The following is a 16,608-nucleotide window of genomic DNA, read 5'->3' as shown; positions in this document are numbered from 1 at the left end:
GAGAGTTTGTATCTGATGCGTGAGTGATTCAAATTCCAAGGGTGGCATCAGTTTTACACACAAGTTGTTTTTCAGGTCATGCAATTTACATCTGCTTGAATGAAACCTGTGTTTACACGTGCAATAAGACTCAGTCATGAAACTGTGAAGATGTTGCACATCTTGGCTGACACGTTTTAAATTTAGGTCACAGTCTTTCAGATTCATTCCAATGTTATTCATTGTTCTTTTTTTTTTCGACTGATGTTTTGAACAACCTTGTGTCATCCAAAGGTTTGAATCGGAATATACTTTGGAACGTTTAATCCACACAATATGATTTACGTGTTGCAGTCATGGCTTTTATTTTGAAGTCCCGACGTGTTCCCACACCGTGCCACCACTATGTATCGCATCGTTGCTCAACCATACAAATCTGCTCTGGTGGCAGATCAAAGGCCCGAAAGCCTCTTAGAAACAGTCATCTGATCCACTCTGGGGGGCGGGGGCGCAAGTCCAAAAGCGTGAAGGATCGCTTCACTCGCCGAATTGTCATTTTGACTGTTTATTGACTGCTAGTTATGATTCAGCTTCAGGCACATCTACAGGATAAATCTGAGGTTCAGGAAGGCATGTACTGATGGAGTCATAAGATATTGCAACTTCATGGAAATTGTGCCAAGCAGTGCCTGTCAAACAATGTGATTCCGTTTTCTTTCGTGGCCTTTAAACACAGCAACTTTCCTTTTGGATTGGGCAAAAGTATCTGAAATATGTAATGTAATACTAGTGTATCTGTATCTCTCACTCGTTCTGAATACAGTACTCCACTTTATTTGTCCTTGTCTTTAGAGAGAAAGCCGTAATGAAGTAAACGTTTTGAGACCAGTCCACTGTGTATCAGATGCAACCTATCATCAGTGTTTTTCCCCATTTTCTTTTTACGCTAGCTTTTCATAAAGTGATGGAAATGTGGCAGTCACGTGCACACGACTTCACCATAGCAGCTAAATCTTTTGAACAGATGTTGAGGCATGGATCTTCCACACTACATTTTGGCATGTCAAAAGATTATAAAATGTATTCACGGAGCACTAGAAGCAGACAGCAAACCAAACACATCTTTACAAGTATAATTGATCACTGATGCTAGCCTTTGGTCCAGTGGAATTTGCAAACTATTCACCTTTTGTGCGTTAACGTCACAGCCTTCGTAGGACACCCCCTCCGCCACGACGGACGGGAAAATAACTATTTGCACCTGTTGAAACCCCTGTAAAGCGTATCATCCTGCATCTATTTATATCTATATATCTATATTTATATCTATGTACTGTATATACAGTATGTGTATATATATATATATATATATATATATATATAGGCGATTATCTTCTAAAATGGTCGTATCTCGCTGTGTGGTTAGATGTGGTCATAGACAAGGGTGTTAACCAAATTTGGCTTTTTATCACATGCCGGCGATGGATAGCAGCAGCAAACCAAAAGGACCGACAACCTTCAAAGTATTCAAGGATTTTCAGCGATCAGTCTTCACTTTTCATATATTTTATTCATAATCATTGAATTACGGCATGTCGCTGGGCTCAACCAGTGCTGCCAATGCCTGTGGAGAAAAAGGAAGCAAAATGGACCCGACCTTGACAGGTAGTGAAAGGTGGAGTCCATGTGGCTCGCTAGCTCTCGCTCGTCTGTATGTCTCGCTAGCTCTCGCTGTGTTTTGTGCTGCTTTCCCGTGGCTCCATTTTCTGTCCACTTCGATCTGGCAGCCATTAACTTTTGCCGTCCTTAATGTTGTACTCACGTGATTACGTGACTTCGCTGCAACAGGTCAATAGAAGTCGAGGCAAACTCATTTAGCCCCCCATTGTATATCTGCACAAAGGATTTGCAAAAAAAAAATAAAAAATAGCTATCTTTGTTATAGGGCACACATGTTGTCATTACAACCGTTCATACTTTTTGGCCTGCATTTTATTTGTGCATAGATTCAGGTTTGTTGCAGGTTAACGTGGATTCTTTGTTGTCAAGCTGTGAATGAAGCACTTCACCTGTGTTTTTATGGCTGGCCTCCTTTGTGGTAGCACTCATCCGTGTCAGAGCCAGTTTTGAAAACAAACAGCCCCCACCCCCACAGACAGGGTGAACCCCGATCCTTTCACAGTCTCTTTTCACCAGGGTTGACACAGTTGTCAGGGGAGGCTGTTGCCTCAGCTGTGTGCAGTCCAGCTGCAGTGAAAGCACTCTTTTGGCTCCCGTTACCTCCTAGTTGACTTCGCAGAACTGATCGCTGGGTCATCGCTCTGAAATGACCTGCACAGCTACTATGGCTTTTTGGACTTGTTGCGACTACTGTGGTGACCAACAAGGCCTCCACTGAGGAGCACCGTTTAGTTGAAGATTTTCTTTTCATTGTTCAGGTCACCACTTCGGCCCCAATGTCAGCTGCGCTTTGTTCCGACATGCTTCAGTGGCCTTTAAGTCCCAATGATAGTGAAGTGAACCACTCGGGGAGTCGTTTGATTATAGTTCCCGTCGATTTAAGCAGGGGTGCAATTTTAATGTACATGCTGTTTTGTTTTTTTTTTTTTTGGCAGTTCTGAATTTCCCTCAATTTTCCATACCTGGATAGATGATTGTTTTTTTTCACCAACTCCTGTTATGACTGCATCTTCTGTTACATTGTTGTTTGCTGCTCCGGTTCCTAATCCCTTTTCTTCCCTTTTAACAGGACTGCTGTGTTTATGAGATGGAAGAAAAAATCCTAGAAGTAGTAAGTATCCTGGATGCATGCGTCACTTTCTTGCTTTCATTTCAAGTGATCATTTTTGGAGAGACAGTAGAAACTTTTCACTCAGACATTGCAGGGTTTTATCTCAGCACCCGGTTTATTGTTCTTCTTTGACAGTGACGATGGGTCTAAGACATTGCCTCTTGCAACCAGGCCATTAGTCAATGAATGCTTCCTTTTGCAGACACTGTTCGGGCTCCAGGGGCTTCCTGTAGCTCACTGTTGCACTTTCTCTCAAGCGGAATTTTTAAAATATAGCCCAGATTTACACATTGTGTATTGAATAAGTTTAAATGAAAACAGTAAACACACAAAAACTGATCACTGAATGGATAAGCCAGGTACCATGTACAATTGGATACTCTACTTCTTCATACTTGGCTGTAGCAATAAAATCCCTCAAGAAGCATCAGTGGAAAGGCCCATCTAATGAGGAAAAACTCAACGACATGCATGGGATTACTTTGCATGTTCTGAGAACACCGATGCATTGAATTGATCCATTCAGATTAAACATGGCTTTAACATGGAGGCATACACAGAGTCAAAAGCATCTTTCATGATGACTTCCTGGTCAATCGGCGCATTCGAGGATAGAGGGGATTTATTCACCCCTCCCCTTTTATGACGTAACTCACCAAAGCGGGACATCGCTGTCCAAAGTGCTCGTTCACACAGCCGCTGTGCCTCTGCACTTTGAGATTATTATAGAATTGATCTTGTCAATCATTTGATATATTTTTTGTTTGTTTGATCCTTTACCAGTCCAAGATTTTGAACAACATCTGTGATCAGACTGTGAGAACCACCTCTGACCCTCTGATGAGCCAGTCTGCTTGCTTGGAGGAAGTCCAGTTGACCAATATCAAACCGGGCGAAGGACTGGTAAGGAATGTTTCGTCTGACCCTTGTAGATGTTCCATTTTTAAAGGTATTCATCACAATATGAAGTACATTATTTTTGTGTTTCCTGTCCAGGGGATGTATATTAAGTCGACATACGATGGCTTACATGTCATTACTGGAACCACAGAACATGTAGGTATTAACGCAACAAATAGCACTTCGCTCTCACCTTTTCCATTTCACATTTCCTCCTCCAGTTGTACAATTTATAAATTCTTAAGAGGTCTCTAACTGTTGATGCTTGTGAAAATTGCATGTTTCTGCGCATACACAAACATTCTATGCAAAAGTTCCCCCTGAGTCAGCGATGACACATTCAGGCAGCGACTCATGCGCCAGTATCACTCTTACGTATGGATCCGTTTGCCTCCGGCCCTCCTTGTGAATCACGATCTGAATCATCCACAACAGTCCTTCGTGTTGGATGTTTTCCCACTGTTTGTTTGAGTAGAATTTGAATGCGTTCTATCATCATATCGTCAATAAAAGATGGGACACGATCTGAACTAATGTATTGGATGAAAAATGAGACACTTGTTGAACAATTGTGCTTGTTCTTCAGTCCCCTGCTGACCTGACCAGGAAGATCCACGCTGGTGATGAAGTGATTCAGGTCAATCAACAGACAGTGGTGAGAATATTATTTGATGCAGTTTTATGCATTCATATCACAGTATTTGAGATAGCATAATATAGTATTGCTAGCAAATGTTAATGAGACAGTGTGTGTGTTCTACTCCTGTCATCCAGGTGGGTTGGCAGCTGAAAAACCTGGTCATGAAACTAAGGGAGGATCCCAAAGGTGTGTTCCTCCTCTTAAAGAAGCGACCCACAGGAACAACGGGTTTTACCCCCGCCCCTCTCAAGAATATGCGCTGGAAGCCTCCTGTACCTCAGGTAGATCGGCACTTCCTCCTACGCATGTCTAGTCATTATCTATCAATTATAAGCTTTTTACAGGCAGGAATCCAAAGCAACAAGCCCAGACAAGTCTGAATAAGGCTCTCTGAAGAGTTCAGTGCCCGAGTTCTCCGTCATAAATGGCATAGTCCCGTGATTTAGTGAGGGAGATAAAGCAGCCATGATTTAGTGGCGGCATCTGCTCAGATTGTATCTGGTTAATTAGAAACAAGAGCCCGGGACGTTGCTATTAAAATGAAACACAACTTGCAATGATCCATGGTAATCATGCATCGTACAAATTTGCAAATATTAAGTGACAATGTGCTTTTCTTAACAGCGAGTGAATGAGAAGCATTTTTGCACTTGAGTCTCCTTAAGCAGATGTCAAGTAAACAAAGCAGCTGTGAAAGTGGACGACTTAAATTCAAATTGCGCCTTTGTCAGATTGTGCAGCCTCCATTTGTCGTCATAGAATGAGATAAGCGTGTTTTTGAGAAAAGGCTCTCATCGCAAAGGTGACTGCTATCAACATGCCCACAGCACCTTGTTTTAACAAGTAGTCACAGATATCAGTGTTGGCCATCACAGTTTATCTTGGACTCCTACAAGAAAAACAGCGACTGGTCTTGTGTTCTGTTTTAGGCTTGAATGAATGCTTTGCTGTATTGTTTTATGTGCACACATTGCAGCCGTGCGGAGATCCGTATACCGGTATAAAGGCTATTTTATTAATTTACAGTCTTCGTTGTGAACACTCACTGGGTCATTCCATAAATGGAGGACATTTCGGCTTCAACATTGTTGAAAAATAAAACTTTCATTTTCTAATTTTCTGCTACATAGTCATGAGTAATAGTTAAGAAACTATCAGTGATTTCATTTCCTAAGTTTAGATCAATGGTACGATTTTTATGACATGATTTATTTGGTCTTTACAATACCTGCCACTGTAATGACAGTGACAGGCTTGCTGGTAACAGGGTTGCAAATCCGGACGAATGTTAGCTTTAGTTTAGGGGTAGAAGATATTTAGCGAACTGATACTGCTGACCAAGAGGACAAACATGTAAATAAAGATATATTACTTTTTTTAAAGAATTTCTGTATTCTGATCATATGCAGAACAGGGTTGCGTGCATGTTGTGGGACACACGTTCCATGAATGATCATTCTTATTTATGCTTATTCAAACAAATATTCCCACAGATACGGGAACCATCATTGAAACACATTTTATTTAAAAAAAAAAAAAAAAAAAAAAAAAGGAAATTAAAATTAGATTTCAAGTGTTTTATTTGAGGTTCGATTTGGTCAATAGTTTTTTTTTTTTCTCGGACATTTACTCGTCCAGAGATTTGGGCTCAGGACGAGTAAATGTACTCAGAAACTGCATTTTTTACTATTTTGGATGTGCATAATTTCAAATTTGATGAGTGGGATGTAAAAATGTCATCAAATTCTGGAATGACCCCACTATCTAGTATATTACTAAGGTCTGATCAGAAAAGTGATTGAAGGCGCCATGTTGTTGTGTCTGCAATTGTTTGAGTTATCTTGCTGTCTTTTCCAGAACAATTCCTGTATGATCCGAGCCCAGTCCCCCTGCAGTACAGCTAACGGATCAACCAAAAAGGAGAAACCAGCGTTCCTTGATTTTTACATCCCTCCTCCCCCTCAAATGCCGTACACGCCAAGGTGAAACATCTCATTTGTGCAGGAGTTACAGTATTTTTGATACACTGCTGCCTCACACTAAGGTGTGAAGTTGGAAGCTGCTTGGAATCTTGATCAAAGCATTTTTGTTTGGAATTTTTCTGTGTACTTGTATGGCGGTTTTCTTCAGGCACTCCTCTTTACTCCAGCAGGTCAAACGCATTCATATACAGCATGTTAGGTTAGTTGAAGACTCTTAACGTGCCTATTTTGTGTCCGACAGTCTCTTGTCTATGCTTACTGCCTCTCAGCACCCTTAGCAAGCTTTGGTAGGCTCCGGCTTCCCTGTGACCCTAAAAGAAAAGAAAAGTGGATTAGACTATGGAGGGAAGATTGATTGAACAAGTTTATTAAACAGATGCAACAAGATGCAAGTTGTTTCTTAGTATCCTTCCTTCCTAATAAGTAGCTGCGGCCTGACATTTACCTCCTACAGAATAGTCTGTTCTGCTTTTTTCCAACCCACTCTGCTCCCACAAATCCTACCACCGTCCTGATGCAATGACTGTTATCTTCCTCCTCCAGGGAGATGACAACATTGTTCCACATTCGTTTAGATCATAGAGGGACTGATTTTTATTTTTTTAAGCTATGTCTTTGCCATATACAAATCATGCTTTGTTTTGTGCTGTTAAAAATAGTCCTGCACTGTTGTACTTGTTTGCAGAGAGGGAAGAACAGACGCCTTCTCTAGCTTTAGTAAAAGGCCAAAAGGCTCGGAGTCGCCCAACTCCTTCCTGGACCAGGAGAGTAGGAAACGCTGCACCATTGCAGATTATGACAAACTAAGTGTCGGCTATCCAATCGATGCCAATGTCATCCAGCCCAGAATGAGGGAGCACAAGACTTCTCGTGGTTTGTACTTTTTAATCATATGTATTTCTCCTATGTGCCGTTAATACAGTGATTCCAAACCAGGGTGCCGTGGCACTCTGGTGTGCCATGAGGTTCATCGGGGTGAGCCGATTCCACAGAATTTATCTGCAAATCCTGTTTTATTAACAACAAATATATATTTATTAATCCATCTCTGCCAATAACATGTAGTGACAGGCAGAACAGTTAAATTTGATGACAGAAGGGACAATAAACCTGTAGCCATTTATACAAGAGAAAAGGTCATGGTTTTCTGCAAGTATACCAACTTCGTGTTCAATTACACCTGCCCAAATTTCACACCAAGTCATTTTTTTGAGCCAATTGAGAGAAGCCATCATTATTTCAGTAGTCATACTTTTTGTGACATTTTCGTTTGGTGGCATGTGGTATCTCTAATGTAAAATGCGTGCCTTCGCTTTATAAACGCATGAACAGATAATACAGTACCGTAGTTCATATAACTGATACTCTCCCATGTTTTCTAGGTAAGCCCCGGCCACTCTCCATGCCTGTGGATACTTGTGTTGCAATTGTAGATCCCTTTGCTAAGCCATGGGCACAGAACAGGAAAGGTATGAACAGCATTCTTATTTCAATCTTCCAACTAATAGGAAGATTTTACTATGACACACTTGTTTGCAAGCCTATATGGTTTATAGTTTCATACCGTGCCACAGTGAGCAGCCTTGGCCTGTACCACCATAGACAAAAGCGGCTTTCAATATGCTCTGGATATTTTTCAAAGATGCATAGCAAATCTAAAATGACTTATCATTCTGTCAAGGTGAGGACCTCATGTTTAGATACCTGAGCAATGAGAGGATCCCCACCATCGCCGAGGAAGTGGCGTCAGCGTCTCCGTCCACCTACATGCCGACCGGGGAGCGTCGGCTAGTCAGATTGGACCATATCCGAGGCAGTCGCTACTACTCAAACTCCGACCTCCACAACAGCGCCACCATCCCCTACCAGGAGGATGTCAAGAAAGCGCCAGTAGCTGCGGTCTCCAAGCGCACAACGGCCGAACATTCGCTACTGGTCAGTTGGATCACGAGACTTAAACTGTTGACTCAATGATGATCCGCTTCCTATTTGGGCTTCCTGTTCCTGTTTCCTCACTTGGTGCCTTTGATTTTTAAAGTCCGGCTGTTTTTTTGCCGGCAGCTTGTGGCGCTCTTGCACTCTCTTGCCAACTCTGTTTCCCTGGTTTTGACTACTAGTACCAACTACTACTCATCCACCCACTCTGCATTTGTCGTACCAGGGTCCGACATAAAGCCTTTCTTCTTGGTGACCCGATGAGCCAGTTTGTGGTGGCCCTGTCAGAAGCGGTACTGGGCCTGTATAGTCATGATATAATACATTAGTTTTCGTCACTATTTGACATATAGTACGTATCTTTATACTGTACTAGTGGTGGCTTATCAATAGAGGGTTAATAGAGTTTGGACAAAACGAAATTGACAAAAATAAAATGAAGAGGGAAAAATTACAATACAAATACTTGAAAATGATTGAAAACGTTTTTAGATAAGCAGGATAAATAGTATACAGTTATTGATGAGTAAAATTAATTTGTTTTTTCACTGGCATTTCAAACGACGACGAATTTCCAGTTTGGGTGCACAGAACATTGTCGACAGACTCTTAAGAGTGTGACATGCAGTCGTTGTGCAATACACACATTGGGCGCCGTAGGGCATTGAATTTCCCCGCACCCTGCCAATAGTGTTGATATGAATTTACAGGTAAAGCCGACGCCATTTCCTACCATTCTCCAAGCAGCTCCTTCCTTTGACGATTACTTGCCGCATCCAATATGGCTGCCACATCTACATAGCAGCCGAGGTGACTAGCTTGCAGCCATATTGGATGTGGCTCAGCCAGGCTTCTCCAGTCTTTCTAGTTTTGTCTTCATCTTCAACTCAGTGAAGTCACCTGAATATATTTTCAGAGGTGAACAGGGAGCCTGGGCTGCATGGATGAAGAATAGGTATGGTGGATTAATGAACTCGAGAGAAACTAGGCTTTTCACCAAAATGTAGACACATGGGATAAAATGCAACTATATTTGCCACTTGACCACGCTCTTAGATTTATTTGTGGAATGTGCCGGGTGGACTATTTACAGCATATGGCTTTATCAGTGAACCGTGATGATTTTTCCGGTGTGAATTTAATCCCCAGCTGGAGTAACTTTGTTTACTTTAACCTACTTTAACCTTTAACCTACGGTGGCGCATGACCTGCATCACCGGAAGTTGTTAGCGGTCAGCAATCTGCTGTTGCGATAACGGGTCGATTGTGGGAGGTTGGTTGGCTTGAAAAGTAGATCTTCGGTCAAAAAAGGCTGGGCACCCTTGACCGAAAGCATACAGGAGTTGCAATTGCACAAGTAATATGAGTGCTTTAAAGAATAAATACATTCTAAAAATCTAAAACCATTTATTTCGCGCTTACATTCCAACAACGCGCAATATTAAATATTTATTTATCAGGGCAAATGTTCCTCAAACCTTGTAGCTCAGCTGAACGTGCTCATGCCATGACAGATTATGAATGACCAGCAGAGAAACAAATGAAAACAAAGAATGAAAATATGACTCAACATTAGCTATGCTTCAGCAAAACAATTGATGCCGTGTTGACAATAGTAATGACACAGTGCCGTAAAGTGTCATGGTGTTGGGGCTCGTTGTGCACTACAGCCTTGATGATGAATAAAGCTTTTGTTAGCACGGAGTTGTTTTCTGCACACTATTGGACAGAATAGTCTTGTGATGAAGCTTCACGTTGTGTCGCTGCCCGTATTCCTTGCTGCAGTTCCGTTGTCCCGCTGCTACTGGAACAAATCAATTAGCGGCAGGGGACATGAGGTTAACCCCGATTCATGCCCTTGTATCCATTCAAGCAAGCACATTTTGTCCTTGCATCATTAAAACATCCTTCTTCCGCCAGCTTGTGTCAGAAATCAATGCACTTTTGCGCCAAAGATTGACTTGGAAACAGTGGCGTTATTACCCTGGGCCATCGGGCCACCATTAATGTCGAACCCTGAGTACTGTACTAAGCACATTACATCATCACTCCTTTAACCCTGACTACAACTAAGTCTCATCTTGCCCTCAAAGTGATCCGTTTCTTCAGGTTAGGATTCTGTACTGTCTGTGACCCACAATGTACATATTAAGTTATGTCTCTGTCTGGTATTACTTTGGTCATTTTCTTATTTTTGTTCTGTTTCCATCAATAAGTTATAAAGTAAGGACCACGCTGTTTTTGTGAATGCAATTGTGCATGTTTTCGATTCCTTTTGTGATAGTTCCTCGATAGCGTTTTCCTCTGCCGATGGTTGCCTCTTGTAAGCTATGCATATCCTTCCAATAATCGTTTTGATTGTCACTTCACTTCAATTGACATTGCTGCGATGGTTGGTGAAAGGATGTTTTCATCGCCGTCACTAACAAATGTTTGTGTTGGGTTGAGCGTAGTATTTTTCAGTTTTGTTTCAGTTTACTCTGCCGTTACCCAACTCAATGGGAATATACATGCAGCTGGATTACAGTAATAACTGGCCTTTTTAAACCAGGGTGTTAGTTACTGTTGAACCAATGTTTTTGTCCACACAGGTCAACTTACCTTGTGCTAGCTCATGCTATGGAAAGACTACAGATCCCATCAGACAGTATTGTTTAAAAGTAATGTACTGAGAGCAAGGTTCCGTTATTGCTTGATATGCCTTTTTGTAATAAAGTGCATAGCGTTTTATTAAAAAGTACAGTTTGTTGCAGTCATCTTTCGTATTGTCTTTATTTTACCATTGCGTGTGAAGTTACTGCTTCAAGATTAACTATGCTCTAACACGTGCTGTTTTCATTTAGTTCGATGCTCATTCAACTTCTGGATCCAAATTTTGTTTTTTTTTCCCTGATAAACTGTAAAGCATCTCTGAGGTCATTTTTACTTTTTCACTGCACGTGAATGCAGCACGAAGCTATAGAACCTTCTGCCTTTCTAACCTTCTCTGAACTCCGCTTGTGTTTTTGAAGCATGTGGTGTAACAGGATAGCTAACGGCAAGGTACCCTCTGTCTGTGTGTGTGTGTGTGTGTGTGTGTGTGTGTGTGTGTGTGTGTGTGTGTGTGTGTGTGTGTGTGTGTGTGTGTGTGTGTGTGTGTGTGTGTGTGTGTCAGGCGATGATGGTTATGAATGCACCTTCCTCTTTGATGAACCTTTAAACTCCAGCTGGTGGACCATATGCTAAAAATCAGGTTTTCCATGAAGGAGCTCTTGTTTCTACTCATAGGTTGTTGTCTATGAAACATTTAAAAGTGAGGGTAGGATGACACCACCTGGCAGCTTTAGCCCCTTTTCACTGATCGAAATGAACTCTCAACCTTAGCCTGGGTTTCTGCTGCATGTTTTTTGCTAATCTTTTCTGTTTCTCCCTCCATCTATCTGGCTCTTGCCCATGCTTGCAGTGCTAGTTTCCTGCGATCTTCAATAATTTGCACCTTCTGAAGGTCTGAGGTTTGCCTAAATACCACCCGCACGTCTTTCAACCCATCAAGTTAACCACTAACTCGTTATGCCAGCTCACATCACAAACATCTGTAAGCCGATGGTATGTTGATTCACAATTGAGTGTGAATCACAGACGGATAGACATAATGAAGAAAAATGTTTTATTCATGTCCAAACTATTTTAAATTTAAATGCAAAGACCAATATACTCCATCTAGTTATTACAATTAAAGTGGAAGTAGCGTTTCAGATTGATTCATTTCAAATGGAACATAAAGCATGAACTTTTTTATGTATCGCAGGAACCCGACTGGCACTCTAGCAGGGACTTCCTCAACCGGTGAGTGTCTTTGCCCACTTTCATCAATACATTCATGCAGCATTCAACTCGTACATCAAATAGCAAAAACAAGATGTGTGCGAGTCACATTTTCCTTCATCAGACTGGGCGGCAGCCTGTGGAATTGTTTCATAATGAACCGGGGAATCAGTGGGTGGGCTGCTTTTACCGGGTGGGTTTTAAACACGGACAGGTGGCGAGAGCTGTGGGGTGGCAAAATTGTCAGATCAGGGGTGGTATCATTTGAAGTGCCAAAATTACAGCATATAAAGTCAGATGATTAAAAAGTCAAAGTTGTTCCATAAACATGATAAAATGAGACTTAAACATCAACGCCTGGGTCTTAAATTTAGGGAAATGAAAGATCAAAGAAAATAAGATTGTAGAATTGGCCCATGAGCTTGTACTGTTCCAGGAGGATCCCCTACTGGGGAGTGGAACTCATTTTCAGCCTTGTTGTTTCTTGACTCAGACCAGCCCACTTTACTTGAAGATGTATTATTTACTCTTATTAATGTATTAGTCGAGCTTCCTATTCCCTCCAAAAAGATTGCCATATGGCATTCATACTATATTTGATCAAAAATGAAAATTACAACGGAATGTGTTCAGGGACTGTCAACAGTCTCCGCATCTCACTGCTGTACAGCTTGCCAAATTTTCTCCATAACAAAATCTACAATGTCGGCGGAACGTTCTGTGCAGCATTTCTAAAAACTGTCAGTTGTTTGTAGGCGGGGGCGGAGTTGTTTTTGGAACGTAACCCCCGCGATAAACGAGGGATTACTGTAATTTGGGAATTAAGTTGTAGCAAGAAGGCAAAACGGCCGCTTAGGTAACTGAAGGCACTGTTTGCTAATTTCAAAACGGACCCGTGGGATCTAGGGAGTGTCTTCACAGGTCGGGAATTCTCGTGACCGTTCTGATTAGCCAGTCCGGATCCTTATGATATTTTTATAAGTGCCTCTGTAAGAATATTTGTCAAATGTCACTCTTGTTGTTCCTGAGAGAAGGCCAGAATCACAATCGCTTCGAGTTTATCCCAAAACTTCTTCATGGCTCAGGTTTTTCCCGACCAAACTCATCCCAACATGCCTTTATGGGTCTTGCTTTGTGCACTGGGACGTAAGTGATAGCAACAGAGAAAGGCCTTCCTCAAGCTGTTCCGATGACATTGAAAAATGTTGATTGTTGTTGAGAAATGTTAATTTCTTACAATTTCTCACAATTTAATATGTGGCAGAATTGGGATTCAAGGAAGGTTCTGTCCAACCCTTGATTGATTAAAATGTCGATACAAACATCTCAAAAGTACACATGAAGTAACCTTCATTTTCAGAGTCTCGGAAGCACAGCATCCTTCCGTGACAGATGACGACATCTGAGGCTTCCTCTTTCCTCCATATTTCGTCACCCGTGACACCAGTGTCTCCTCCGCTCTCGTTTACGCAGCCCGATGAAGCGCGACTCCCCACTTTAACGCCATGATCGATGACTCATGTCACCTTCCCACCTACATGCCTCTATTCTAGGTAGCAAAAACATCACAGCCAATTTGTCGCCCGCTCAATCGCATCAAATGACTCCTATTTACAATAAATAAACGGACGCGACGCTAATCGGTTGACTCATTGCCGTGGGAGTGTGCTGGCGTCTAGCAATACAGGGCAAGGCATTGGTTAAGGGCAGGGGATATGACTGATGCAGGAATTAATCGGCTGTCATCATCGTTTTAGGAGGGAAATGTACAAAAACAAATTAGTTTTCCACATGACAGCACATTTAATGTGATGTAGCATTGGTTAACATTCTCATGTCACACGCATCGACTTGGTTTGGTTCCATGAAGGACAAAAAGCAGACAAACACATCTTAATCGATTAATTTATTAATGGGCCTGACTCCTTTCTTTGCCATGCATCTTCATGAGTCATGCATTCAACACATTTTGGATAACTGTTTGGAGAAAGCCATTTTCTTTTGTCCGGGCACAAAGCAATCTCCACAAAGGCATGCTTGGCTGTTCTTTGTACAAAATTTGAAAGCCCTGACCTCAACCCTATCAAACACCTTAAATATAGAACTTTGATGCTTGGCCAACACTCGTGTCAGTGGGGCGCATCTGTTCATCAATTCTTAACTCGGCCTTCAGAGGTTTTCCACAGTCAAAAATATAAACATTGTGGGAAAAAAATATCTATTGTACTCTAAATAGTGCAAATGATTCTAACCTTTTTGGCGTATTAGTAGCCTGCCTACAGTCAGCACTCGTAACTTGCTGCAGTGTTGGCCAATCTGCCGCGAGTATTTGGTATCTGTTGAAAAAGAGGTGAGAAGTGTCAGCTATGGGTGGATATACAGTATCCACCATCCATGACAGGAGGCGTATCCAAAATTTAAATCGGAAACAATGTTCTATTTTAATTGACATTTAACAATATTGTGTTATCTTGTTTGTTGTGAAATGCATTCAGTGCATTGCGTAATGCTAAGGCAAAATATTATAGTTAATGTAGCTAGATTGTATGGCTGTACCTAATATTGCGGCCAGCCTTTTGTCACTGTTGCTGTAGTAATGTGGGCATCAGTTTGTTGTGTGGTTCTATGTGACAGGTTGGCCTGTTTTTTTAAGCCCCTTCTTCCTGCTGTCGGTCTGACAACCAAATCGTGTTATTTTGTTTAAGAAAAAACAAACACATTTTAAAAAAACAAAAAGAGATGGAAAGTTGAGTTATAATACTTGGGTTGGATTTTCCCTTTACATTCCCTTTATATTTTATTTTGTTTTTACTTTATTTTTTTCTATTCAGTTAGTTTAAATTAGTATTTTGAGTAAGTCTGTTTAGTTTTTTTGGAATTTATTTGTTTTATTTTATTTTGGATTGGTTTTACTTTTTTCATATGACGAGGTTTTTTCATTTGTTGAGTGTGAGATGTTTTTATTACGAGCATTCATTTTTATTTTTGTCATTTTTAGTTTGACTGATTTTGTTCGTTTTCGTTCACTCTAATAACCTCGATCAGAAGAGGGAAAAGGGTTAAGCAACTGCAACGCAGGGAAAGAAGCTTCCATTTTTGTTGCCTTAAATTACAGGGTGAGGCCCGGCCGGGATGCACTGTTTATTTTCAGCTTTGGGAGCCCATGTTGCTGTGTCAGTTTTGCCAAGTGCATTATCAAAACCACTGGTACCAACCTACCACATTCCAACCATTAAAAAATATCTTCCACGGAATCTGCCAAAATCAGTCCGTCCGTGCCAGCTTGCAATAGATCGTGTGGCTCAGAGAAATTCGCAATCTGTACATGTTTGCGTGAGATGCCGATACAGTACTTAAGTGGGACGGTTAGTTGAAGTTCAGATATTTTCTGTGGTGTCCTGTCGATTAAAGTCTTCTCCTTGCTTTTGCAGGTATAATCAACCAAATATGCGATCCTGGTCCTTCTCTCAAGCTGTGAGTACGCTCGCTGTCTCTGTCAAGCGAAAACAAAATTCTTCAGAAATTGTGGGTTACTTTTGAAAATGTGATTCGAGGAAGATGGGCAGTGCAGTGATGTAGTGACTGCCAGTCTAAACATTAACTATTATGTAAGATGCCTAATTTATACTGAAGCTCTATGTTGGGTCGAAACTTGCACACTAAAATTGAGTTGAAAATGTAAATTCTGCAAGTAAAAATAACACTTGTACATATAGACTGAACGTCATTTTACTGTGTGCACATCTGAGTTTTCTTCCAGTGCTCCAGTTAAAAAAAAACAAAAAAAAACTTATTGGTGTGGGGTAGGGTGGTCCATTTTGGAAAAGTTTGTCGGATTCGTCGGGCCGGGTCGGAAATTTTGTCGATACTATGACACAAGGATGTGTGCAAAATTTTATTCCGATCGGATAATTTTATCCCGTCCCGCAGAGCGACCAAAGTTTCCCCTATGGAAAGAATGTTACGGGGCTGAATGGTAGTACGGTTTCTCCCGTACAGTAAGGATTTTGTTTTGCTCAGTTCGCACTTGCAATAATTCAAAGACGGAAGACAGGAACGCATGTATTGCAAAAAAGGCAACCGTGGTTATCCTTCAACACTGGTGAGATTGTTGGTCCATGTTAACTGGTCCATCTGTCTATCTGTCTATCTGTCTATAATGTCCATCAACACTAGTGACACTGTTAGACCGCAAAAAAAACGATATCCGCCGTGCGTGCCATCCCATGCCTACTTCGCGCACGGGTGCAATGCCCGGTGTCGCTCCACGACCTGCAGAAGGTGCTGTCGCTGTTCCTCGTCGCGCGTAATGGCGCCGCAGAACGCGCTGATGAGGGCGACGCCCCTCTCCGCAAAGTCGTTCACCACCCGTAGGTGACGAGCGCGCCGACGAGCCGTGGTGAGCTTCGGGCTGCCCAACAAGCCACACTTCGGTGGCTGAGCGTGAGCGTCTTGCAGTTGCAGCGGCCATGCTGAACGCAGGCACAGCCACGACTAACGCAATACGCAACGCTTCTCCTGGCCCAGCAGGAACTGCCGATCCTCGTGCTCTTTTTTTTTTTTTTTTTTTCGATGTC

The 16,608-nt window shown here is 41.8% G+C and overlaps 1 protein-coding gene across 1 annotated transcript in view; it reads left to right on the top strand.

Annotated features, from left to right (window-relative positions):
- Positions 1 to 8,566, top strand: part of cnksr3 (cnksr family member 3) — a 30,136-nt gene extending 21,570 nt beyond the window's left edge. The window contains exons 5-13 of the mRNA XM_019887116.1: positions 2,729 to 2,770; positions 3,554 to 3,673; positions 3,767 to 3,826; positions 4,257 to 4,325; positions 4,445 to 4,591; positions 6,168 to 6,292; positions 6,978 to 7,165; positions 7,675 to 7,761; positions 7,974 to 8,566. Of these exons, the coding sequence (XP_019742675.1) occupies positions 2,729 to 2,770; positions 3,554 to 3,673; positions 3,767 to 3,826; positions 4,257 to 4,325; positions 4,445 to 4,591; positions 6,168 to 6,292; positions 6,978 to 7,165; positions 7,675 to 7,761; positions 7,974 to 8,266 (1,131 nt within the window). The 3' untranslated portion in view covers positions 8,267 to 8,566. The remainder of the gene's footprint in view (positions 1 to 2,728; positions 2,771 to 3,553; positions 3,674 to 3,766; positions 3,827 to 4,256; positions 4,326 to 4,444; positions 4,592 to 6,167; positions 6,293 to 6,977; positions 7,166 to 7,674; positions 7,762 to 7,973) is intronic.
- The last annotated feature ends 8,042 nt before the right edge of the window (positions 8,567 to 16,608 follow it).

This window comes from Hippocampus comes, unplaced genomic scaffold (assembly GCF_001891065.2).
Source record: "Hippocampus comes isolate QL1 unplaced genomic scaffold, H_comes_QL1_v1.1 scaffold176, whole genome shotgun sequence".
In the NCBI taxonomy this organism is placed as follows: Eukaryota; Metazoa; Chordata; class Actinopteri; order Syngnathiformes; family Syngnathidae; genus Hippocampus; species Hippocampus comes.
Note: the sequence above shows the minus strand (reverse complement) of the source record. Positions and strands in the feature narration are given on the sequence as shown.